Source organism: Gymnodraco acuticeps, unplaced genomic scaffold (assembly GCF_902827175.1).
Source record: "Gymnodraco acuticeps unplaced genomic scaffold, fGymAcu1.1, whole genome shotgun sequence".
Lineage (NCBI taxonomy): Eukaryota > Metazoa > Chordata > Actinopteri > Perciformes > Bathydraconidae > Gymnodraco > Gymnodraco acuticeps.
Window position 1 is genome coordinate 243097 of NW_022992032.1, and position 25850 is coordinate 268946.

Sequence of the window (25850 nt, forward strand, 5' to 3'; positions counted from 1 at the left end):
AATAAAACGAATAGAACAGCATAAAGTTAATGACTACACAATCACAGTAACTTGTCTATAAGTTATACGTGAGCCTATTTTAATTTCTAGTTAATGTTCGAGGTAACGAGCTGTCAGCTTTAGGGTTGGGAGTATTTACACACATGCGCAATCTGCCGCAGATGATCATTTGTTGGCGCCAGCGCCAACTGGAAAGGAGTTTAATTTGGGCTCGGAACCGACTCGGTAAGCTGCAAACATTACTGCTCCTGAAGAGTTAGCTAGCCTCTTTAGCTAAGAGTTGTACCTTTACAGTTCTGGGTCATTCAGAAGTAAGTTATTGGCAAGTGTGTACGTGTATGCTACAATTAAAGCTGTAGTTTCTTTGTTATTTTATTGATAGTTTTGTAAACTCGGTTGTTGTCGAGCTTGTAGGTAGAGTTGTTGTGGTTTTTATCAAGCTAGCATCAAAGTTAGCAAATATTAGCTATATATAAGTAGTCCGGTCAACAGTGGTGACTGTTTTTGGGAAATATGTGGAGAGCAAACACAGTTTGAATGAGTCCTTTGCTGTCTGTTCCTGGTTTGTAAAGTTGGATATTAATGCGTCTAAATCATGAAGTAACTAACTATACATATCACGAAAAAGTAAAACAAACCGTAACATATCGGTTGTTTAATAGTTGTGGATTGTGTACTTCTCTGTTAGTACTGAATTCAAGTCATTTTATCACTGGTACTACTCAAAATGTCCTCCCCAGGCCTTTGTGTTGCTGCTAGAGTAGTGGCTGTTTGGGGGGGCTTCACTGCATGTTTCTTTGTGGTGTTCACGGTCCTTTGTAGCATTAAACTGCAGGATCTTCAGGGCTCAAATATCTCTAAAGGTCATATCAAGTGTCTTAAAGTGTGCTTTTAGCAGCAGATTCGCTGGTGTTTGCTGTAGAGGGGCTTATTTTACGCGCTCACTAATAATGTTGGCGCGTAGGATGAGATTGAAATGATGATGGTATGTAAATGTGATTTCAACGGGCTTGGTTTTGAATGAATCTGTTTGTGCAAGATTGCTGCAGCTGGTTGAAACTGTTTTCATCTGAGGGCCAACTTCCTGGTTAACAAACACTAACGTTGCTTCTAATAATATTATTCTTTTACAGACCGCAACTTCCAAAACCATGTCTAGACGAAGGTAAATACCCATTGTGTTGCTATATGAATTATTATGTATGATGATTAGTTGTTCTGTTGTCAAATCGACAACTCCATGTTGAGTTCAGTGTGTTTTCTTTGCAGTGGTCGCCTGCAGAAAAGATCTGAAAATGCTCCAGGGAAGAAAAGCAAAGTAACTAAGGTAATAAACTAATCATTTATGAGGCTACAGAACAGTTTTCATTAGTTGTTATAGACACAGAGATCGGACATACAACTTATTTCTTTTCTTTTCAGCAAAGCAACAGAAAAAAGATCCAGCCCCTGTCAAAGCTGCAATGTGAGAAGGTATGCCCCTTTCTTTCTTTTATTCATTCATTAGAATAGATTCTACTTAAATGTCATTGCACAGAATACAGATACAAAGAAATACAGTTTAGCTTCCAACTCAGAGTGCAACATGGTTTTTAAGTGTTGAGTAGTTCACATATTATATCTATTCAGAATGTGGAATAAACTGTAATGGGTATGTATATGTTTAATATATACCATGTGGACATATCAAGCTATGCAGGCATTAGTAAAGCATATAAAGTGCAGTGTGTAAATAGTAATACTAACAGTACACTTATTTACTGGATAAACAGCTTGAGGTATGATATGAATCAGTGTTTATGCTATACATACAGTGATGTAAACACACTAGTGGACAGTAGTGTTATGTATGGTTTATAAAATGACAGAAAAGAAAGCAAAATGTCAATCCGAAGTACAAAGGGAAGTCTTAAAATATCTTGTTTTGTCAGATTAAAAACCAAATGTTATCTATTTGATGAGATATGATATAACGGCAGGACATCTCCACATCTAAGAAGCTGAAACCTTGTTCTTGGACAATTAAACAAAGTGATGCACTGTTTTCTTTGAGTAGAATTAGGAGCAAAGAGTGCCATCAGGGATTCAAGAGAATAGACTACAGTTATAAAGAGCCAAATGCTTCTTCCTCCTCCAAGCATATCATTTTCTTCAAGACCATATCAGCATTGCAGAAATATCTTGTGCTGTTTCTATCTCTATGTTGCCTTCAATGTTCTCGTTTCTATTTCAGAACTATACAGTACTTGAGTGCGTGGCTGAGCCTTGTGTTCTCATCAAAGCTGCTGTGAGGGGAGTGGACTGCGAGGCCGTTCTCACTGCCACACACACCCTGGTTCAGCCGTCCCCTCTGCCTCCTCTTGGGTGAGTTTCATTTACTATTCAGCCATGGTTTGACTCGTAATTATCTTCTGCCAGACAGTTTAATACAGTCATTTAAAACCCCCCGACATTTTTATTTATTGTAATGTCACAACATGAACATGTTCACATTTGATGGACTGGATTTCTTTTTTGGCCATTTTTACTTACTGTCGAAAAGTTGCCCATTTGTATTGAATTGGTTAAAGACCATTGTTGCTCCTCCCTTCTGTCTGCGTGTACAGATGGGGATCTCCTGAAGACGTGTGGGTGAAGATGGTGGGCAGGGAGCAGAACTACACACACAGCAAGAGCTTCATGCAGAAACACCCCGCGATACAGCCCAGAATGAGATCCATACTGCTCGACTGGTTAATTGAGGTACGTCGGCAAATGAGTCTTAACAAAACACACAAACATGCTCCATGAAATATTTGTCACAGTTAAAAATGTATGTCTAGACTAGTTGTAAATGCATCATTAAAAATGTACAACATTCTAACCCAATTAGTTATTGCCTGTGTGACGTCCGTCCATTGTCCCATCTCCATAGGTGTTCAAGCCTTGTTTGATATCTTGATTACCGCAATTTAAAATCAGGCTGCTAAAACACCGTTTTATTTGACCAATTATGATATGTTCCCCTAATAGTATAAACTTGAAACAAATGTTGAAAAAGTCATGCCATTTTCTTTACTCTAGAACAGGTTTTAACCTTCTTCCTTTTGTCGTTGTCGCCCCAGGTGAGTGAGGCCTACACTCTGCACCGGCAGACGTTCTACCTGGCTCAGGATTACTTCGACCGCTTCATGTTGACGCAGGACAACATTGAGAAGAACATGCTGCAGCTCATCGGGATAACCTGTCTCTTTATAGCATCCAAGATGGAGGTAAGGACCAACAGGCAGGCATCAAAGCATTGCAACAAACTAAAAAGTGCAGCAGTGTGAGAACCAATATACTTGATGGCATCACAACTGTATTTGATTTGTACATACAGTATAACATGCTTGTTCTTTAAATAATGAAGCCATTTTCCTGTCTTTGTAGGAAGCCTGTCCTCCCAAGCTCTCACAGATGGCCTATGTGACTGCAGGGACTTACTATGAAGAAGAGATCCTGCAGATGGAGCTCATCATTTTGAAGGTAATACTATAATAAGTATATCCACAGTTTGACTCATTATTCTTAATTTGATATTTGCCTAACTCAACTTGACCCATTTCCCTCAGGCACTGAAGTGGAGCCTTTGTCCTGAAACAGCCGTCTCCTGGCTGAAGCTTTACTTCCAGGTGGCATCCATGAGCACAAACTCTGACCTGCTGGAGTCGCAGTTTCCACAGGAGGCTTACGTGCAAATGACACAGGTAGGTGTTCCCGTTCGTGTTATTTAAGCACACGTACTGACACAAATCCGTCTCACAGTTGAGTTAAAAACATGTGGCTCATGTCTAATGTGGTTTTCTCTTGTATTTTTGTGTTTCCCAGCTTTTAGATTTGTGTATCATCAACATAAACTCTCTGGTCTTTGAGTATCGAGTGTTGGCTGCCTCGGTGCTGAGTCATTTCATTCATCAGGAAACAGTGGAGAAAGTTTCAGGTAAGATTCACATTGTGTCAGAAGGAGCTGAGGCACTTGAGTGTATTGTGGTTGTTATTCATAAGACGTGACGTTTGTGATCCATGTTCTGACCCACAGTGTGTAACCATGTGTACTGTGTGTCTCAGGTCTGTGCACACACTCCCTGCAGCAGTGTGTGAGCTGGATGGCCCCCACTGTGGAGGCACTTAGCTTTTTTGGCAGAGCGGCGCTGAGAGACTTTGTCAGTATAAAGAAAGAAGACCGACACAACATCCAGACGCACCTGGACTACATGAGCATGCTGGTTCGTGTATTCTGCTGAGATATTGCATTACATTAGTTTGGCTTCTTCAGGTGATTTACAATAAGTACATTTAGCCTCCTTAAGAATAGGAGCTACATTCTTTCCAGACAAACTAAGAGTGGGGTTTTCTACAATCATTAACACAGATGGTTAACATTTAGTACAATTTTAAATAAACTGTTTAACAGTAAAGAGATCTTTTTTGTTAAGAGTGACTCTTTATGACTAGATGTCCCCATTAGGGCTGCAAAAATAGTCATGTTTATTTATCTAATCTTTTGGTTAATGGAAAAAAAAAGTCAATAATTTCTTCAAACAGCTATATCTTTTAAACTAAAACTCAAAAAGATTCTGTTTATTGTGATATGTGACAAAAATCAGGATTAGGATTCAGGAAAGCCTCTACCATTCGTCTTAAATGAATTATTAGTTTGATATTAAATAAACTAAATCAGGGGAACTGATGTATGGTGTGCATTCTTTGGAGTTTACACCAATGTAACTCAAGGGACTGTTTTAATAGAGCTGTATCTTTAACACATCTCAAAGAAAACTGCCATAACACAAGTACATTTGTTTTGCTGCAGCTATTCTATTGGTTTCTGACTTTTTTACTCGTCTTATTTCAGGAGGGCGTCAATCAAAAGGAAGTGAGCGGCCAGTTCCTCACTCCGCCCAGCAGCACAGAGAAGAGCGTCTCACACTGAAGCTCAAGAGGAAGACTCTGAAGAGTGTGAACCAAGAGGGCCGGGGTTCAGGTCCCAACCAGAAGAGCTCGAGTACTGGAAACCACTCCAAAGCAGAGGCAGACGGACTGTGAACCCGAACACTGAAGAGTTTACTCCACGCCTGCTGAACTCAAATGTCTCTGAATGCATTATCCACGGTCTCTCTAAAAATGATTGGCCAAAGCTTTTTTTGCTTGATTTTAGCAACTGGGTGCTTTAATTCAGAAATGCATTTTTTTCAAGGAGTGGAATTGTCATTTCTAGGAAATGAAAGTGATGTGCAATTGTTTACTTTTGTAGCATATGAAATATGTTGGTAGTCAGCAGATCAAATCTTTGAAACACTGCTTCAGGGTCAGATGAAATGTGTCATTGTTTTCAAATGGATGACTTTGTAGCTTTTTATGAACCTTAATGAAAGCTCCAGCTGATTAAGACATTGTTGCTGATGTGATCCAGCCTTTGTTTGTGTGACTCAGGGCCATGAAGAGTCAGTGATTTATGTTCTTATTCTCATTTTAAATGATTGCATGTGTACAAATGAGCAACTATTTATTTTAGAAGTTTATTTTCTACCACAAAATAAAAAATGTACATTCCCCACCCCCCCGTCTGACAGTGATTCACACTCTCCTAGAAGTAGAGTTTGGCCATGGCCTGCAGGAACCTCTTCTTCCTCTTCTGAGCGGCCAGCAGCAGCACCTCCTCGGGGTTACTGGTGTTCAGCTCCGTCTGTCCGATCGCTTTGATCTGAGGGAGGCAGGACGTGTTATTGTAGCCTCTCTGAAAGCATACGGCTAGGTGATCTGCAACATTTGGTTGGAGTTTAAAGTTTTGTATAGCATATTACACTTCTTTCAACAGCATTTTAAACCACTTGTTTCTGTCGATAGACATGGTAGAGAACTGACTTCCAAAACCCCATTTTAACAACATTTAAGTTAGATTTACTTTATTGATCGCACATTGGGAATTTTTACATGTTTCATGAGAGCTAAAATAATGCATTAACCATGGAAGACACCCGCTATCTGAAATATAGATAATATCTGAAATGCATCGAGGGAACACTTTATTCCCTCGATGTTGGCTATCAAAATGACAGCAACAAACTTGATTCATATTTAAAAAGATAGATTTAACTCTAAAGTAGTCGAACAGCAGTTTTTATATATACAGCCTGGTGTTAGAATAAACCTGATGTAATCCACTGAGGTTTGAACTCCTTACCGCTATTTGTCTCTTCTCCGTCTCGCCCCGCTTGTGGTGAATATCTCAACACACTGTCAAGGAAAAGGGAAAAAATGGACCTCGTAACAGAAGGTTTCTTAAAAACAGAAAGTAAATTCAACTGCATATGATATAGGGCAGTTCAGAATCATTAACAGAAAGGATACGGGTGAGGTACTCCAGGATGGTGACATCCCAGATGTAGTCATAGAACGAGTCCATGGCATCGTGACTGTGGGGACAGATGAGGACGTGAGAGGTGAGAGGAACAGTGCTTTCGGTCTAAACGGTTGGGTGTGTAATGTCGTACCTGTTCTGTTCTTGAAGAGCTTTAAATGCCGTCATGTAGTCCACCTCTCGCAGAAACTGACAGAGAACAGCCACCTGAAAAGGATAAGAGGTAACAGAGTTAAACATGGAAAATCAGGCGCTTAAGGTGGGGTAGGTAATTTTGAAGAAACCAGCTCTAGTGTGCTAGAATTTGAAAATACACAACCGGAAAAAAATCTGCCACTTCCTCACAGAGCCCCTCCTCCAACACACACGAACGCGCACATGACCAATGAGGACACGAGATAAGTTTGTGCACAGGTGGAAGGCTGGCAGGCAGGTAGGCCATCCAGTTATTTTAGCCGGGCCGGCTCAGATGATTGGTCGTGCTTTTTACAGTACTACGGCTTCCACAGATGAAATGTTTTTATGGATTTTTTGTCAAAGCACTTCAGATATTCATTGCTATCGGGATGTTAAGAGCATTCCATGGAATATAACAAAAAGTGTATCTCGAGCCGGTTTCTCAAACGTACCTACCCCACCTTTAAAGGCAGATTCAAAATGGAAGAAAACAAAGTGTGCACTGTACTTTGAAACAAACCATTTTTACATCAGGACGTTAAGATTCTAAAGCAATTAGCAGCTGCAATTAATCTTAGGAAAGGGGAGACTGGATAACCTCTGACCTGTGTGTGGCAGTTCATCATTGAACAGCACTTGATCATCCTCTTCAGGACCTGCAGACAACAGAGAGTTAATACAGGATTCATTTCAACATAGTTGTGCCTGCAACTGACATTTTTATTTTCTGTGGGTTTGCCTTAACTCAAATCTGAAGACAAGACCATTTTGAAACAGTTGGCTGAGAAGTGTTTAGTAACTATATTCAGTATTTGGGCACATGGGACTACTGTTTCCTATGTATTGGATTATATTATAGAAGTCCCATGTGCCCAAATATTTAATATAGCATGATAAAGAAATGGCTGTATCAATTTACAAAGAGCACATGACCTAATAAAGCTCAATATAACACACATTATGCAGTGTTAACTTAATATTCGATATGGAAGACGAATACGTTAATTATAGACTTATAATGGAATAAATAAATTAGCATTATATGAAAATCCTGACTATTTCTAAAAGTGTGATCCTGGCTAGATTTCAAGATCCATCACAAAACTTGTGTGGCTATTTTTCTTCTCATACTAGATTAGGTGTTTGTGCACGTATGGGATCATGTTATTTAACAGTAGAACAGTGAATAAAGTATGTTTAGTAGTGATGGCAGTTTGACACTGAAGCTTCGAACGGAGCTTCAACCCTGGACTTCCTATTCCATAGAAGCAGTGCTTCGAAGCTTGCTTCAAATCACGTGACATATGACGTCCGAAGCAGCAACTGCTTCAAATCACGTGACATGTGACGTCCGAAGCAGCAACTGCTTCATTTCCTGAATGAATCACTTGACTGGTTCGCGGTCCATTCACGCGATTCAATGCTCTGCCTCGTCTCGATTCTGACAGGTGACAGGTTGAAACAGATTCAAACTTGAGTGCTTCAACACTTTATGACCGCTCTAAACAATGCACAATGTGTGGGTTGTTGTCGTAGTTTGCGTTGTTGCTGTTGAGTTGTTGTTGTTATTGCATTTGATATCATTATAGAGCAAGCCAGGAAGTAAGATAGGTCGTTCTGGCTCGGGAAACACTTCGAAATGTGGAGAAGTTGTGAACAAAAAGACAATTATCAGTAATATGAAAAACAGTTAAATATTTCAAGGAATAGATAGTCCAGTGGGTACAGCCGGCGGCCCGAATGCGGCGATGTCCTCCGCGCAGCTGGTTCAAATCCCGGAATGGACGTATTTTAATCATTGCTTTTCAACTTTAATAGCCTAACTGATAAAAGGCCCTCTCCACCCAAAAACATGTCTAGCACTCTCTAGTCTCTTCTCAATAACCCAATACACACAATTATCAATCTTTAATTGCAAATAGAACATGATATTCAGTCTTAGTGTGTGTGTGCATCGAATATTTTTCAAGGCAAAGACACGTTAAACACACTGCAGCCTTGCACTTCGCCAGGAGAGGTCGCTGTAACTGAAGCTTCGAGAAATGAACCTATTTCCGACACAATTGTCCAAGTGGTTCGACGCTTCATTCAAAGCTTCATTTTGCCATCACTAATGTTTAGTCTCATTCTTTTTTCTTTTATTATTGTAATTTGATCAGAGATAATGTATTATGTTGTAGTATTGTAATTAACATTTTAAAATCACTGTTGATTTGTTCAAAAATGATCTAGCTGTTCATAGTGAAAGTCTGAATAATGTTTTCTGCGTGTACCTGGTCCGAGTAGATGTCGGGGGCCACCGTTTTGGTGAAGAAGTCTGAGCACACGGCTCCGGCCTGGAGGTAAAGGTTCAGAGCAGCAGAGTACTGATTGGTCACTGGAAACAGAGAGACAAGAGCAGCAGGCTTCAGGGAAACTGAGACGTGAAATATAAGGACACACTTCTGACTGCAGATGTCACTGCAGGAACAAAGGCTGCTGGTCTGTTCTCACCAAAGTAGATGTCTGCCTGTGTGATGAGCCACGACTGGTTGTTAGGGTTCAGGGTGAGGGCGTAGGACACCAGCTCTTTGACCGTCACCGCCACAGCTTCCACATCCACTGCCTGGATGCTGGTCCACACACACAAAGTACATTTAGAAGCCTTGTTCGAGAAATTGAAATATTTCATTAAGAAGACAAATAGTTCTTACTTTAGCAGAGTAGATGGCCAGATGGTGAGGTGTTCGGCTGTCACTTCATTTACAATATCATCCTAAAGAGGGAGGAAACCGTACGTTACCCAGGAGAAAACCAGTGATACTGTAAGCAGTTTAGAGAACAACTCTGTGTCCTGCAGAAAAAACTTACATCATAACATGGTATTTGTGCACATGGTGCAACATTGAAGCCATTTTCAATTTGAGTCCCTACTAGTGTTTACTAGTGTCTTAAAGATTAAACGGCAACAACGTCAGCTGATGATCAACCTGCAATATTCTCCATAAAAAGACAAGACTCAAATCTACACTGAACAAAAATATAAATGCAACACTTTTGTTTTTGCTCCCATTTTTCATGAGATGAACTCAAAGATCTAAAACATTTTCTATATACACACAATAACCATTTCTCTCAAATATTGTTCACAAATCTGTGATAGTGAGCACTTCTCCTTTGCCGAGATAATCCATCCCACCTCACAGGTGTGGCATATCAAGATGCTGATTAGACAGCATGATTATTGCACAGGTGTGCCTTAGGCTGGCCACAATAAAAGGCCACTCTGAAACGTGCATTTTTGCTTTATTGGAGGGGTCTGGGGGGGTCCGAAAACCAGTCAGTATCTGGTGTGAGGGGTAGGGTTAGGGTTAGGGTAATGTTGTGAATCGAGTGGCCTGTGTTCGTCGTCCATAACATAACCCCACCACCACCATGGGCCACTCGATTCACAACATAACCCTACCCCTCACACCAGATACTGACTGGTTTTCGGACCCCCCCAATAAAGCAAAACTGCACGTTTCAGAGTGGCCTTTTATTGTGGCCAGCCTAAGGCACACCTGTGCAATAATCATGCTGTCTAATCAGCATCTTGATATGCCACACCTGTGAGGTGGGATGGATTATGCAGATAATCCATTGAAAGGGATCAGGGTAACTTTGGGTGAAGGGTGAACCCACAATCCTACGCTGTCATTGGAGGCAGTCGCAATTTCTACAGGCTCGCACTACCTGTTAGCATCTGGCATCTGTTAGCATCTAGCTGTCCTGCTTACAAACTTTTAGCCATCCCTGCTTATACAAGTAGTAGTTTTAGTTGTCTGCGATCTGCGGAGGCCTACTCCCACCTGTCGAGTACGGCTTTACTGAGGTGTTTTTCCTCCGGAGACGTCGCGAAGAGACGGAGCGGCTCCATCTGTTGCTGCATGCAATCTGCGATTTACGGAGACCTGCTCGTCGCGAAGAGACGGAGCAACTCCACCTGTTGCTGCCTGCGATCTGCGATCTACGGAGGCCTGCTCCCACCTGTAGAATACGGCTGTACTGGAGAGGTTTTTACCCCGGAGTCATCGCGGAGAGATGGAGTGGATCCACGCTTCGGGCTTGGCCTGCTTCCACCGGGCGTGTGCTGCTGTGCGGAGGAGGATTTTACCACCGCTGGGGACCTGCTTTCCACCTGTCCTGGTTCTGCTGTTGCAGTGGCCTGCTTTCACCCCGGGGATACCACGGAGGGACCGGAGCGCTGCCACGCTGCTGTTTTCACCTGTCCTTTGCTGCTGTGCTGATTTTGCTCCAGGAACATCGCGGATACTGTGTGCTGGTCTGGGAAAATGGCCCATATCGGGATTCTGCTGTGCCTGTTAACTGTTTTGGACTATGAGAAGATCTCTAGTCATTCTGAAAAGTCTACTGGATTCAGGTCTGTTCTGCCACCCGCAGTGGGCATCCCCTGCAAAGGTTCGGATGTGTTGCTCAAACAATTACCGGTTGCCTTGTCACAGACAATCTGCTCGACAAAATATGTTTGTCTTTTTTGTTTTCCTGCGATGATGGTTCTTCAGGACTGCTTCTTAAGCTCTAATCACACTCTCGCAGACTTTTCCGGTGTTTCTAAATTAGATGACAATGTATGTGTGTCGTTTAAGAGGAAAAGATGCCTGTTTTTTTTGTTGTTATTACTGTCAGGAAATGTACAACCTAACCCTGGTCCGCCCAGTAGTAGTAGTCAGATCGCTACTCCTGCTGATTTTAAAGCTAGATCTGGGTTGGGTTTCATCCACTTGAATGTGCGCAGTCTGTTAGGTAAACTAGATTTTGTCCGTATCTGGGCGAGCTTGACTGACGCTGACGTAATTGTTTTATCAGAAACATGGCTAAACAAATCTATTTTGGCCTCTGACATTGCCTGAAATGGTTTTAATGTGTATCGTACCGACCGGCCTAATAAAGGTGGTGGCGTTGCCATTTATGTTAAGAATAAGTTCAGTGTAACCACATTAGTTTCCAAATCGATCAGTAAGCAATTTGAATTTTTAGCCATAAATATAAGTGGCAAAGGGTCAACAGGTCATGGTAGTGAGTTGTTACAGACCCCCCTCAGCTGTCAAAGACTCCTTGTCTTCACTAGCAAATCTTTTATCACAACTAGACTACAAGGAAATAGTGCTACTTGGAGATTTTAACTGGGACTGGTTAACTGCAGTGTCAGAGGATTTTAAAAACCTTTGTATCTCTTTAAATGTTACTCAGATTGTTGACAGTCCTACTCGCCCTAACATTAAGTCCCCTAATAAATCCTCCCTAATCTCATTTTAACTAATGTTCCCCATAAATATTCATCTGTGGGAGTATTTGCAAATGATCTGAGTGATCACTGTGTTGTAGCCACAATTAGGGACACTAAGGTCCAAAAGGTTAAACCTTGCATTATCATTAAGAGAGACAAAAAACATTTTGTGGAGCAGGGTTTTGTGCATGATCTGTTTGATTTTGATTGGGGTAAAATCGATCTGTGTGCTGATGTAGAAACCGCATGGTCTTATTTTTATCTTGGTTTTATGGAGATCATTGATAGACATGCACCCCTGCGTACATTTAGAGTAAAGGGACGAGACAATCCTTGGTTTTCTGCTAATCTGTCTAGTCTCCTTCATGAGAGAAACAAGGCCTGGGCAAAGGCTAGGAAATCAGGCTCAGAGGTAGAGTGGCTGCGTTTTAGGCAGCTAAGAAATAGCTTCACTTCACATGTCAAAAGTGCTAAATCAAAGTACTATCTGTCAGTAACCACAAAGAATCTGAATAATCCTGGAAAATTTTGGAAAGCCATTAAAACGTTATCCACCGGCGATATCCGTAATGAGCTACCTCCGTGCATTACCACAGCATCTGGCTCTATATCGGACAGGGCTACTATGCTAAATTGCTTTAATGAGCATTTTGCTTCCTGTGGCTCTCTATTTGATTCTGTCACTAACTCTGCTTCTGTGAACACCCCAATCCGTGACTCTGAAAAACGTGTGTTGGAAAACCCTTTTAGTTTTACCCCTTTTACTGTTGATGTTGTTCGTGAAGCTTTAACCAAGTTAGATCCTAAGAAACCGGCTGGCCCGGACAACGTAGAACCTTTCTTTTTAAAGATAGCTGCAGATTTTATTGCTCCACCTCTCACTACTCTTTTTAACCTCTCCCTCAGCACTAACACAATTCCAAAATTGTGGAAGTCAGCGTATGTCCTGCCTTTGCTAAAAGGAGGGGAGGCCACCTTATTAAATAACTACAGGCCAATCTCTAAGTTGTCAGTTCTGGCTAAGGTTCTTGAACGCCTAGTGAGTGAGCAGGTAAAGGTGTTTTTATGTACAAATGACATCCTGTCTAAACATCAGTCAGGCTTCAGAAAGCAACACAGCACCATCACTGCCACAATGAAAGTGGTGAATGATGTGGCGAGTATTTTAGATAATAAGCAGAGTTGTGCAGCTCTATTTATTGACCTTTCAAAAGCGTTTGACACCGTCGATCATCAGATTTTAAAGCAGAGGCTAGCCAGTATAGGCATGTCCAGCCATGCAGTAGGGTGGTTTGTAAACTACCTCTCTGAAAGGTCCCAATGTGTTCACTTTGATGGGCTGTCTTCTGAGTGGTTAAACATTGCTAATGGTGTTCCCCAAGGTTCCGTTTTAGGTCCACTTTTATTCTCCATCTACATCAATAGTTTAGGTGAAAATGTGGATGAAGCTACTTTACATTTTTATGCTGATGATACCGTGATGTATTGTGCAGGTCCCTCCATTAAGGAGGCTGGTGTTAAATTACAGGCTGTTTTTAACATTATTCAGACTCAGCTCTCTGAACTAAAGCTTCTTTTAAATGTTGAGAAAACCAAGGTAATGCTCTTTTCTAAAGCTAAAAAGACACCAGAGCCTGTTTTAGATATTGTAACTACGCAAGGAATAAAACTTGAAGTTGTTGCCTGTTACAAATACCTTGGTATCTGGCTTGATGATTGTCTCACTTTTAAACGTCATGTCAATAACCTGCTTAAAAAGCTGAGGGTTAGGCTAGGTTTCTTTTACAGAAATAAGTCCTGTTTCTCGCTTGAGGCCAGGAAAAGGCTAGTCACTGTGACCTTTTTACCTGTGCTGGACTATGGTGATTTGATGTATATGAATGCACCTGCCAATTGCCTGGTCAAGTTAGATGCTGCGTATCACAGTGCACTAAGATTTGTGACAAACTGTAAAGCATTAACCCATCACTGTACCCTGTATGCAAGGGCTGGTTTGCTTTCACTAACTGTACAATATATATAGTATATATATATATATATATACAAAGCCATGTTAGGGAAACTTCCATCTTATATCTGCTCCCTGATCTCACGGAAAATTGTAAGTGGCTACTGCCTGAGATCGAATGCTGTGGTTTTATTAAATGTGCCAACTGCTAGGACTGTCTTAGGGAAGACAGCTTTTAGATGTGCTTTTAGATCTTTTTTGACCGACCCATTTTTCACTATATTTGATATAAAGCAAACCTAAAAAAATATGTTATGTTCCAAAATGTACCAAAAGCTACTAAATAGCACTGGTGAATGTTTGATTATATCAAGTTTTATCAATGCTGGAAACTTTGTGAAGAATTTTAGGAAAATGTTCCATAACTCCTGGGGGGCTAATCATTTAGGCCTCAACTGTATATTTATTTGTTCTTGTGTGAACTCTTACCTGTCCCACGTGCTTCCCTCTCACTTCTCTTGCTGTTCTGAAACCTGAATATCCCTAGGGTGATTTGTAAAGGTACATTTAACAAAAAGAACGGGATCATCTTGTATCCAAAATATTAAAAAAAAATCCTATTGTTGATATTCTAATATGTAATGTTCCTTTTACATTTTGTATTCTCATTCTTCTGTGAACTCTTACCTGCCCTATCTTGTGTTTCCCTCTCACTGCTTTTCCTGCTCTGGAACCTACATGTCCCTACAGTGATCGGTAAAGGTTCAGTTTCAACTTCACAGGAATATGAACAAATTGCTGACAAAAGGAACCCTACACCACACAGCCTATGTAAGACTCCGCAGGGTGCAATCAATGTGGAACAGTTCCAAATCTAACAGCTGAAATCATGGACATACCCGCACTATGCTGTGGAACCTGACAAACAGTGAGATGAGGGTCGTCAGCACCAGCGGCTCCTGTGAGAAACAAGAAGACACTTGCACCATTAGCACCTCATCCTACATGGATTGAATGTTTGGAGTGTTTAGTTTGTTGAATACTTACTCGAAGTTTCTTGATGAAAGTGATGAATTTGCTCCTGAATGGGTAAGAGAATGAAAGCACCAGAATGAGCGTTAGTCTCAGTGTATGATTGTGTTGTTGTTCTCAGATCTGAGTGTTGGCAGTGTACCGCTGCAGGATGCCCATGGAGGACTCCCTCTGTTTGATGAGCCCCACTCTGCCGTCGTTGTTCCTCTTGTGCTGGACGGACATGCTGCAGATCTGCACCACCACGTCCCACAGCTCCTTGGCTGTGCGCCGGCACTCTTTAGGACCCGGCAGCTCTTTGCACGTGGAAGCCAGCAGCTGACCGATCTATCAGAAGGAAACAGAGGGGAGGGAATGAATCAAATACAAACCAAGAGTCCTGAGCGTTGAAACCATCCCACAGCCAGACGAGGGTCCATCATCAAACATACTTTGTTAAGGGCCGTCGTGCAGCTGGTAGAGCAATTTAGTCTTTTAGTAAACAAATCATATGGCTTAAACCTGCAACAATTGATTCATTTGGCCTATTCAGCGGCAGTACACCTTCTAGAGTCGGTGTGAAGCATTGAGCACACACAAAGCATTGTTATTATTTGATACATTTTAGTCCAACATCCACTCGTCTTTCAAATATCAGTCTTTTAAGCTGCTCAATGCTCCACTTTGTTAGTCAGCTAGACTCTAAATGTATCTGTTATTTGGTGCTTGACCGGTCACACTGGCACGTGTTCATTTGTGTTGTTAATGTAGAAAGGAGCCAAGCTATCATCTGTGTGAGTGCATTAGTCAGGCAGTATCTGACTGTTTACCTTGATGTACGGGTTGTTCATGACCAGAGAGGGGGGCACCTGCAGGGTCAGGTAGTCATTCTCCCTCCAGTTCAACATGAAGGCCACACACTCCTCCCCCACCACCTGGCGCAGAGGCAGATCTGGAGACAAACACAGAGTTCAGTGCATCTGAACGGTGTGCGCTGATGTTGCTGTGGTTTGGATTAGTTTGGTATGCGTTGTGAAAAAAAGCTACTGTTTTTGTATTTGTATAGCACAGGACAGAGTAGCAGTTGTGTGTTTTTCTTTGTTCTATAATGTACAAACTTGATAAATGACCCTTCTTTTTACTGCAGGAGTGAGCGAATTGTGATGCTACCCACATTGATCTTAATGTCAGAGTGCCTCCAAAAGTGTCTAAACTATTGATGATGCCAGAAAATGTAAGACAAATGATAGTTAGGTAAAAATCAGGTGCTCCCAGTGCTTCCATCCTCTCACCATGTATCCTCATCTCCAGGTATCCCCTCACCCTGCTGACCAGGTCTGAGGGGGGTCTCTCCTTGCTGCCCTCGGCTGCCATGGTCTCATGCGCGCGGACCTCCAGCAGCAGCATCTCGTTCAGCATCACCTGCCTCAGCTTCGGGGAGAACTCGGTGACCAGCTCCAGGCAGGCGGAGTACAGCTGTCGGGCGTGGGGAAAGTCCTGAGACAGGAAACAAGGATTTACATGTTAAACATTGTTATAATCCCAAAGCTTATATACCTCTTGTAAGTGTTTAAATCATTGTTGCATTTGTCCACAGTGCCTCAAACATTTCCTCACCTATTGTATCACTGTTACTATTTTGATGAGCTAGGTTAGTTTTTCTCTAAGTAAGTAACATTTCTGAGCACTGATCATGTAAGCATTCTTTTATTTGACACAGCACCATATGTCATGGTTTCATATTATTCCCTGTGTTCGTCCTCCTGGTTCCTGCAATTTATTTTGTATTTTTATTGTCTTTTGTTGGATTTTATTATATTTATATCTTGTCTTTTCATTTTCCTTTAATTTGATTGTTTACAATGTTGTTGTTTGTTTTTAATCCGTACAGCCGACTGAGAAAAACGATTTGTGTGATATTGGGTTGTATAAATAAACTTTGATTTGAAATGAAATGACAGTTTCAGTTTTAGTTGAAAAAAAAAAGATACTTAGAATATAACTATAATTCTTTTTTTCATTGATGTCTTTTATGTTTGATTCAATGTTAAACTTGTTAAATAAAATAATGTTTTGATTGAGTTTTTAATTCAACAAGCAATTTGTTGTATTTTAGCAGTATGCTGAAAGCAGCAAAATGGCAGAACCAAGTACACTTTCATAACCCTGGGTGTTTCTCAATGTCGAGTACGCTTGCTTTGTAGCACATGTCTTCCGAGCGTCTTGCTTCAGAAGCGAGGCAAGAATACTTCCTAGCCTCGGAAAACGAAGAGTGGAACAGGCGAGCAAGTGTGCGTCATATGAGAGGCCCCGCCTTACATTTTCCGCCACAGATTTGGGGAAATTGGTCTGTGCGCAAAGCATTGTGGGGATTTTAAGACCACGGATTCTACACATGTGCAGCCTCAAAAATTTCTCGCTACAAAGTACGCCGGGCTTGGTAGAATTCCAAGTATGCTGGATATTGGAACAGTCCTTTGGCGGCACTCGACGACGTATATGCTTGAAATAGTGGCTCTGGAGCCGCTTTACTCGACATGGAGAAACACCCCATTTAATGACCCAATCTAATATTTGTTTCTCGATATTCAATAACCTTATTGTATATTTCCCTCACTAGTGCAGCCCTACCTTTATTGATATGCAGTGCAGTCCTTTGGCCATGAAGATGTAAACCAGGTCCTTAGTCAGGTTGTCTTTGATGCCCAGGATCACGTTGATGTAGTCCTTAGGAGCTTCCCACTGTACACACAAGCAGAAAGTGGTCTTTTAAATACATCATCATATCTGAAAATCAATAAGACATTTTCCACAAAAAGTTGAAAATATCCTTAATGGTGGCTATGGATCAAATCAACCATGTTTGTTACTCTTAAATATAGATATCCAATATGTTAATGCTTCTTATATCTGTTTTCTCTCCTGTGTCAGTATGTGAGCTCTGACCTTGCTGTTGACCCTCCAGAAGGGTCTCTCAGCCATGCCGTGCAGCTCGATGAGGATCTGTCTGATCCTGCGGGGCTCCAGTGAGAGGATGAGCTGCTGCTCCAGCTGCCCGATGCTCACACTCGACGAAGCTGAAGCACAATGCAGGAAGTGAGACGCTTCAAAAAGACTGGGAGGTTTACATTTCAACCAGCAGATAACACACGTTAGATGAATGCCGTACCTGGAATGTCATAGAAGGAAGGCAGAGGCTTGGCGCTGAGGTTGATGGTGGCTGATCTCTTCCTCAGCTGCTCCACCAGCACCTTCCTGTCCTCCTCCTTCAGCAGCTCCACAAAAAGCTTATGAGAGGAGACCCCCATCAGCAGAGGCAGCTCCTGCAGGGTCTCACACAGAGTCCTGCATAATGACAAAAGCATCATTGAAAAGAGGATTCAAAGATGTTAAACACTGCACAGCAATCTGCATTCTAGCCAGCTGTAGGTTCTGACTTTACGTACATCAGCGTATCGTCACTTTAGGTGACCCCACTCTGCTCATACTCACTTCATGAAGGTGGCCATGTTCCTCCTGGATGACTCAGATGGACGGTCTTTTCCCAGTGAAAGTGTGCACACCTGCAGGACGGAGAATATTACATTCAAATGTACAGAAGCCTTTTTTTTAATAAACTATCACGAGAAAAAAAGAGATACATGCTCCTCAAACCTCTGCACAGTTTTACTTCAATTCCAAAAAATCCTATCAGTTAGATTTCATTAAAAAAATAAAAATGTAATGCAAAAGATTATTATGAATCCTCATGCTAATTTTGATAAAAGTCCCACAAATGTTTTTCTATGAGCAGAAGGGTTTTCACTCACTGACACCAAATGGGATAATGCTTCTTTGCATTGTTTAAAAGGTCATTTGAGCTTTATTTTATAGTTGAGTGAAGGAAATATAGAGGCATAAGTCATACTTAAATATTCTGTATGTTCCAGGTTTGAACACTTCAATCAGTTGAAGCTCTAAAGCTTGAATTACTCCTGTAAGAATCCCTCATCAGACGCACATATTTGAGACACAAGAAGGCGAGTGCGTACCTCTAAAATGAAGTCCACCATCTTCTTGCTGGGCTTGAGGAGCAGCTGGTGGAAGCGCACACTGAGCACTTCTCCTTCCAAAGCATCTCGGACAGCGTTGCAAACACACAGCTTGTAGCAAACCTCGTCCAGACTGGACTCCCTGCAGAGCATCGAGAAATAAGATGTGTGTTAGATTCTTTATAAATATGCAAGTGGACTCTTTGCACTATATATTAAAAACATAAAATCAAATGCGATGCCAGCAAGCAGTTGATGTTGGATGAAATGATGTTCTCACCCTTGTTGGACCTTGTACAGGAACTCTCTGAGAACAGAGCGTCTAAAGTTGTTTGGCAAACTGCGGCACATGTTGTCTTTGATGAAGGCTTCAATGACAGCCTGTCAGAGAGGAATACATCATATCAAGTACTTTGCTGCCTCCATTCTGGTATCTTTCATTCAAGTTTGATCTTAGGTGTTACAAACATATGTTCAGACGCCTGCAGCGTGCGCTCTGACCTGGTGGTTGTGCGCTCTGATCAGGCTGTTGATCTGGTTGTAGGGCGTGTTCTGTGTGTCTGACGGGTCGCAGTCTTCAGTCAGAGCTTTGCAGGCGTTCCAGTAGCCGGCCAGACGCTTCTCATCCAGGTGGACGTGGACGGTGGAATCCAGCTGAAAACAAAGTGTCTATGAATTACTACTGGTATCGAACTGTAACAATAAAAGGAGTGAAAGAGGCCACATCTGTGCTGGTTAAGTTCCATTGGGTTTTATGACTAGAATTAGAATAACATTAAATACATTGTTTAAACATAAGAAGTTATGACAAGATTGTGCAATATAAATATACAATATGTATATTAACTAAATATAAGTGTAATGTACAGTATATGTATGCATTAAGTTTATACATATTTGTTTTTATCTTTTAACAAAATGTATGTTTCTTTCCTTGAAATCATTTGAATCATTGTTTAAGTTTACATATTGTTTACAATGTTCTCCATAAAATGATATCATCTTTTGGTATTTGTGAATGCAGCATAATGTGTTTCTACAACGATGTGCCTACTGTATGATCTTTGACTAAATACATAAGTGATACACAAGTGAATCTACCTTTGTAAACAGTTCCTTAGTCTGTCTGAAGTGATCCCGGGCTTTCTCATAGGCTGTTTGATCTGTGCAGCCTTGCTGGAAGAAAATCCCTCCCAGATCATAATTCACCTGAAACACCAAAGTACAAATTAAGATCCATTTCATGCTCAACACACTAGAAATGCAATGAGTGACACTTCCTTTTTGTTTCAGATTCATTGGGAGATGATGTTTTACAAGTTCTCCCTGCTTCGATGAGGTTCATCTGATAGTATTTTGGATGTTGTGCAGACCGCTGACCTGACAGTGCAGCTCGTCAGCACTGATCCTGAGCCCTGCGGTGGAGGACTCAGTCTCCCCGTTGGCAGCAGCGTCAGCAGCCAGCAGGTCCAGAGTCCTCAGAGTGTGAACATAGAAATCTTTCTTCAGCTGCAGAGCTCCTTCCAGGACACTGATGGAGTCTGTCGCCTGCTCTTTCAGCTGAGGGCAGCAAGGTATTTGAGAGGTTATTTCATAGCCGGTGGAAAAGGACAAAACAGGATTCCTTTAATAGGGGATATAATTAAATGCATGTCAAAACTATGAGACAAAAGAAAAATTGGATAATATGATTCATTTCTTATATAAATATGATGTTATGCATAAATAATACGCATAGCCCAAGCAGCCATTCACAAGACCCCATTATTTAGAAAAAGAGAGCATACTGTAAACCAGTGTGGAAGTTTAAAAGCAAGTTAATTCCTCTCTCAAAAGTCCTTTGGAATTAGCAAAAAGTTAAAAAGTTGATATTGTAAGGGAAACTTCTGCAGCAATGGAGAGTCAGGACTCAGAGAGACACGAGGAGAGTTGGAGCTTTGATGTCAAACAATGATAGTTTATTACAAGGATACGGCCGGAGAATTCATATCACAAGTCACAGCAGCAAAAGGTTCTGACTGCACGGGTGGGTTGTCATGTCAATTCTGACCAGCCTATTTCTCGATAGACCATTTAATAGTTTACAGAGAGTCAAATCCACATATTGGGGATGGACGTAAACATCTGCAGACACAGGAGATGTCTCTCACATCTGTGGAGGTCAGGCCATAAAACCTAGTATCAACATACGACTGCATTAACACATTCCTTACGGGAGATTAGAAGCAGGGATGGTCGTAAATGTCAACACACAGAATAAGGTTAAATATCTTAGGAGTAAGGAAGAATTATTCTTTAACACTTAGGAGTAAGACAGAAATATTCCCTTACAGATATACTATACTTTCTTCTTCTTGAATTAACATGAATAGGATCAATGTAGGCTAAGTGTTTTCTAAATCCATTCTACTCCTCATCCGATGTCACATTCAAAACACAAGGATATTATTTATACAGTAGATTATAATAAGAAGGTTTAATACGTTGTCATTTTGAGGTATACCTGGATCATTCTTAGATAATTTTGAAATGGGTTTAATAGTGGATAAATACCATGATAACATGTTAATAGATATCATCAATGTCGTTGGGAGAGAAATCAGAGAATTTCATAAAGAACACATGAACTCACCACAGTGAGGATGTTTTCAGTCATCTCCTTCTCCTGCTGCACTATACTTAACCTGCGAGAGACCATAGCACAACAAATCATCATATAGGGCACTTTTATAAAGTTATATTTGTATTTCCTAAATGTGCAACTGCATACAATAAGCATGAGGAAATGTGTTTGCTCTGTTAACAACTTTAGCTTGGTACAACAAGAACAATTAGAATGTACATGTTCATCTGGTGAGGTCCTGGTTTGGTCTGTTTCTCAGGGAAGCTGCTCAGCACAATGGTTCTGATGGCCCTATGAAAGAAACAAAGAGAAATACTTCAGATTAAAAACACTCTGAATATTCTTTATTATTTGTATTCATGCAGTTTTTCTTCTTTGTGACAAATGTGAATACAATTGATGAAGTGAAACAATCTGAAGTGACAGAAACAATCTGAAGTGACAGAAACAATCTGAAGTGCAAAACGTTTCTTCGTACATCAGCTTTGGATCTTACTCACCAGCGGTTGTATATGATGACAGCCATGGCCGTAGTGGGAGGCAGAGTGGAGAGGTCCAGGTCCACATGTTTCACCCCTGGAGGCACTTTGCTCACACACAGGAGCTCATTGAGTAACATATTTAATACTGGAATGGTCAAACTGGAGGGGAAGAAAGGATCAACAAGGACATGATCCAAACATCTGTAGGATTTTATAGACTTTCATACATTCCAAATTGACTTAAAGCAATGTGGACGAGCAAAGAAAAGCATGAAAAGTCACACTGTCTTCCTCAGCTTAAACAGTCTATGAAAGGGCCTTTCACACACACCTACACACACTCTTACCCTTTCTCCAGAGCATCCAGATCCCACTTCATGTGTGCAGCGACCTTCAGGGCCAGCAGCTTCAGGGTGCGGTTCCGGCGGTTGTCTGCTGGAGGCTGCACCTGGTTCTGCTCGTTCAGAGAGGGTTTGGACGCCTGCTCCAGGAACTGGATGATCAGCTGCACTGGTGTTGGGTCTGTGGGAAACACATACACACATATATGCACATTGAAAAGCATGCAGTCCATTTATTTAAGGTGTCCACGCAAAATGTAATCCTTTTAAGTTATTTTGCAATTAAGTGTTATACATGTAGAAAAAAAAAGATGGATTATATTAAAATGGGTGATTATTATGCAATATTCAAAAATAAGCATGTCTTGAGTTGAACAACTTTGAACATGTTACAAAAATAGAGAGAAAACATTTATATATTATAACTTATAATGTGCTTTACTCAATAATGAGTAATGACGAAGAGATTTTTGTTTCATAACCAAGGCATAACATTCATTTATATATATTTTTTTAAATCAAAAATACATTCATAAGCAAAGACATTTTAGCCATGTTCAACTCAAGGGGAAGTTGTATCGCAGTTGATACAGGGCAGATTATTTAACGAATAGAACCAGTGTTTGTGTTTTATAATTTGGTTTGTTAGATGAAGAGACCAATACCAATCTGGTAAAGGCCTTGTACATCAACTGTTCGTCCCTCATCACACTGATCTGACCTGGGTATGACTTCTGCAGGTGGTTCTCCAGCAGGCTGCCGTCCAGGAGGAACTCAAACCAGGACGTCTGGAGGGGGGTGCTGGGCCGGCCGCTGGTCACAGCAGCCACCCGGTCCACCGTCTCCACACTCATCCTCCCCTGGGGAATAGGACACATTCTGGATTTAGTTTAATTGATTAACACATCCCAATAAAGGCTTGCTTTATTTTTACTCTATATTGGAACTCCATGTCAACAAACAAAGTGAAATTGTCCTGGAACAAAATGATTGCATATCAATTTAACACACAAGATCAGTTTATCAAATAGTCATCAGGAGGAATATACTACTGAGCCTCTGAAAACAGTCTAAGTGAATTTCTATTTTATAGTGAGATCCTAATTTATTTTATATTCTTTATTTCTAATTGTGATAGTTATGTCCCAAAATACCAAAGCAAATTCACTTCAGCTACCTCATCATAGAGATGGACAGCAAAGATGGAGTGCTGTTATTACTTCTTTTGACAACATAATTTCTGTTGGTCACATTTAATAATCCCACAGATTTATTGTATTTTCTGTATTTTATTAAGAGTAGTAATAGAAACACATTCATGAACAACACCCAACCACGTTTATTTTACGCTATGTTAGCCAGCTATGTAACTATTTCTTTAAAGATCGTAACATTAGCAAAATTATATTCAATATTCAGTTTATTTTCTGTGGTGACCAAGGTAGGTTTATTTAGATCATCGTGTTGTCCCGAGTGGGCGGAGTTCAAATATGTCCACAACGAGAGAGCGAACATGACTGAACTACGGTGGCATTTGGCTATAAGTGTATATGAATCAAGCGCACCTCTTCCATCCTCTGCTGTGTGTGGAGCTGCCGTTGTTTTGGGCTAATATTCTAGCTAACTAGCTAAACTTTTCAGCCCGGTCCGGACACACGGGGACGGGTTAGCTTACCTTTATAGGTCAAATAGAACAAATAGAAAACAAATTAGCCTAATATACAGAATAACCTCCAAAATAAAAGCTGGAACAGCTACATGGACTGTTTAATTCTCACATAATGTATTCTGCGCTTCGACATCTCGCCGCCTCTTCCGGTTCCGCTTCTTCGCCAGGGAGACACAGGTGCGCAGTGTTAGCGCATATTTATGCTGCGAGCGTGGACTTAATGTGTTATTATAACTGTGCGTGTCAAAGGCTAGACACTTTATTGTACTTATAAGTGCAATTTAGATTTACTTTTTAGTTTAGTCTAGTATTCTTCATTTATAATACTTTTATCGTTACTTCACTACATTTAATTATCCCTTGCACAGATATGACTAAATCACTTTTGGGGAATTATAATATTTTGTCTAAGGCCCTATCGAACACTCATTTAAGATGTGTTTTTTTTTTTTAAGAAAATTGAGTAATATAATACTATAATATGAATTCATTCGTTATATACAATTAAGTAGTAAATTAATAAACTACATAGAAAATCAAATGTGATACACATTACAGAGGTGAACATTTACAGTTGCAAGAAAAAAGTATGTGAACCCTTTGGATTCTCCACACATAGCGTTGTGTGTTCCTTCCAAACAACTCAATTTTGGTTTCATCTGTCCACAGAATATTTTGCCAGTAGTGCTGTGGAACATCCAGGTGCTCTTTTGCAAACTTCAAACGTGCAGCAATGTTTTTTCTGGACAGCAGTGGCTTCCTCCGTGGTGTCCTCCCATGAACTCCATTCTTGTTCAGTGTTTTACGTATCGTAGATTCGTCAACAGAGATGTTAGCATGTGCCAGAGATTTAATAGGCGCATAGTATGGGCATAGATATGTCTCATAATTATTTGTGTGAACATAAAAATAATTTGTGTGTAAATATGTGATTTGTAAATGTAAAACAACATCCACAAATGCATTTAAAAGATTTGCAAACTCACAAATACATTTGCAAGTGTAAAACGGATCTGCAAATACGCTAAATATGTTCACAAATAAAAAAAGATCTGTGAATATCTCTTTAACATTTACACCTTTCGATCAGGCATTTGTAAATCCATTTTGTATTTGTGGACCAAAAATGCGCTTGCGGATCTCAAATCTCTGTTCACGGATCTCAAATCTCTGTTCGCGGATCGTCTTTTTACACACACGGAATTTTGAGACATATTTTCCGCCGGTCTCGGCTAAAATCTACTCGTGTCACTCGGTTATTTTTCGGAAACCACGTGATGGCCTGCTGATGGCGACATTTCCGCATGATTTCAAAGTAAGAGCATGATGGTTTGTTTAATGCTCTGTTTTTGTATTATAATGAACAGTGGAACGTTAGATGCATTCTTCATCACCATCATCATCATCATGTTATAGTGATACAGTTAGTTTGTGTTATTGGTTCAATATAGCATATATCGAGCACTTTCATTGATGTTGAAGTGCAGGCTATAGCCTACGCCACTTTCGGGTCCCGGGGGAGCAGCTGGCAGTGAAGCAGCCCAGATAAAACTCTTTCTTCATTGTTTGTTGTGTATTCAGTCAAGCAGGTCGAAGTTACAAAGCACTTCACATCTTATTAATCGGCCTAATTTTACCTTACCAGTCCAGTAATAAAGTAATCTGTAGAAAAGCACCGTATTTAGGTCAGGGTTATGGTGATGAAGAATACATCCAACGTTCCGCTGTTCATTATAATACAAAAACAGAGCATTAAACAAACCATCATGCTCTTACTTTGAAATCATGCGGAAATGTCGCCATCAGCAGGCCATCACGTGGTTTCCGAAAAATAACCGAGTGACACGAGTAGATTTTAGCCGAGACCGGCGGAAAATATGTCTCAAAATTCCGTGTGTGTAAAAAGACGATCCGCGA

At 40.8% G+C, this 25850-nt stretch overlaps 2 protein-coding genes across 7 annotated transcripts; one reads left to right on the forward strand and one right to left on the reverse strand.

Annotated features, from left to right (window-relative positions):
* Window positions 1-6: 6 nt before the first annotated feature.
* LOC117536667 (G1/S-specific cyclin-E2-like) lies at window positions 7-5581 on the forward strand. 4 transcript variants are annotated; one of them, XM_034201622.1, is made up of 12 exons: window positions 7-225; window positions 1134-1165; window positions 1270-1327; window positions 1423-1473; window positions 2234-2364; window positions 2607-2742; window positions 3105-3251; window positions 3412-3507; window positions 3594-3728; window positions 3850-3961; window positions 4090-4247; window positions 4877-5581. In XM_034201622.1, the coding sequence occupies exons 2-12, from the start codon at window positions 1152-1154 to the stop codon at window positions 4952-4954; spliced, it is 1116 nt and encodes a 371-aa protein (XP_034057513.1). In that variant the 5' UTR covers window positions 7-225; window positions 1134-1151; the 3' UTR covers window positions 4955-5581. The 4 variants fall into 4 exon arrangements, with proteins under 4 accessions (XP_034057513.1, XP_034057514.1, XP_034057515.1 ...); XM_034201623.1 differs by having other exon boundaries at window positions 187-311; XM_034201624.1 differs by lacking the exon at window positions 7-225 and adding an exon at window positions 358-985 and having other exon boundaries at window positions 4090-4297.
* Window positions 5527-24588, reverse strand: ints8 (integrator complex subunit 8). 3 transcript variants are annotated; one of them, XM_034201619.1, is made up of 29 exons: window positions 24043-24588; window positions 23830-23939; window positions 22986-23124; window positions 22271-22445; window positions 21942-22082; window positions 21661-21732; window positions 21451-21502; window positions 20199-20378; window positions 19920-20027; window positions 19320-19472; window positions 19099-19199; window positions 18819-18960; window positions 18280-18350; window positions 17957-18132; window positions 17734-17864; window positions 17419-17529; window positions 16080-16284; window positions 15618-15739; window positions 14951-15135; window positions 14824-14857; window positions 14676-14735; window positions 9253-9314; window positions 9053-9171; window positions 8833-8936; window positions 7165-7215; window positions 6516-6589; window positions 6373-6437; window positions 6206-6249; window positions 5527-5725 (listed from the first exon to the last, which is right to left on the reverse strand). In XM_034201619.1, exons 2-29 carry the CDS (start codon window positions 23836-23838, stop codon window positions 5609-5611), a joined length of 3003 nt encoding a protein of 1000 aa, XP_034057510.1. In that variant the 5' UTR covers window positions 23839-23939; window positions 24043-24588; the 3' UTR covers window positions 5527-5608. The 3 variants fall into 3 exon arrangements, with proteins under 3 accessions (XP_034057510.1, XP_034057511.1, XP_034057509.1); XM_034201620.1 differs by lacking the exon at window positions 23830-23939 and having other exon boundaries at window positions 23940-24588; XM_034201618.1 differs by having other exon boundaries at window positions 23830-24588.
* Between the last annotated feature and the right edge of the window lie 1262 nt (window positions 24589-25850).

Coding starts and splice junctions, on each gene's coding strand:
- LOC117536667 (XM_034201621.1), top strand. Junction 1,328..1,422: donor AGAAAAGCAAAGTAACTAAG/GTAATAAACTAA, acceptor TTTTCTTTTCAG/CAAAGCAACAGAAAAAAGAT. Junction 2,365..2,606: donor TCCCCTCTGCCTCCTCTTGG/GTGAGTTTCATT, acceptor CTGCGTGTACAG/ATGGGGATCTCCTGAAGACG.
- ints8 (XM_034201619.1), bottom strand. Junction 20,379..21,450: donor CTGAAAACATCCTCACTGTG/GTGAGTTCATGT, acceptor TGCTGCCCTCAG/CTGAAAGAGCAGGCGACAGA. Junction 6,250..6,372: donor CATCCTGGAGTACCTCACCC/GTATCCTTTCTG, acceptor CAGTGTGTTGAG/ATATTCACCACAAGCGGGGC.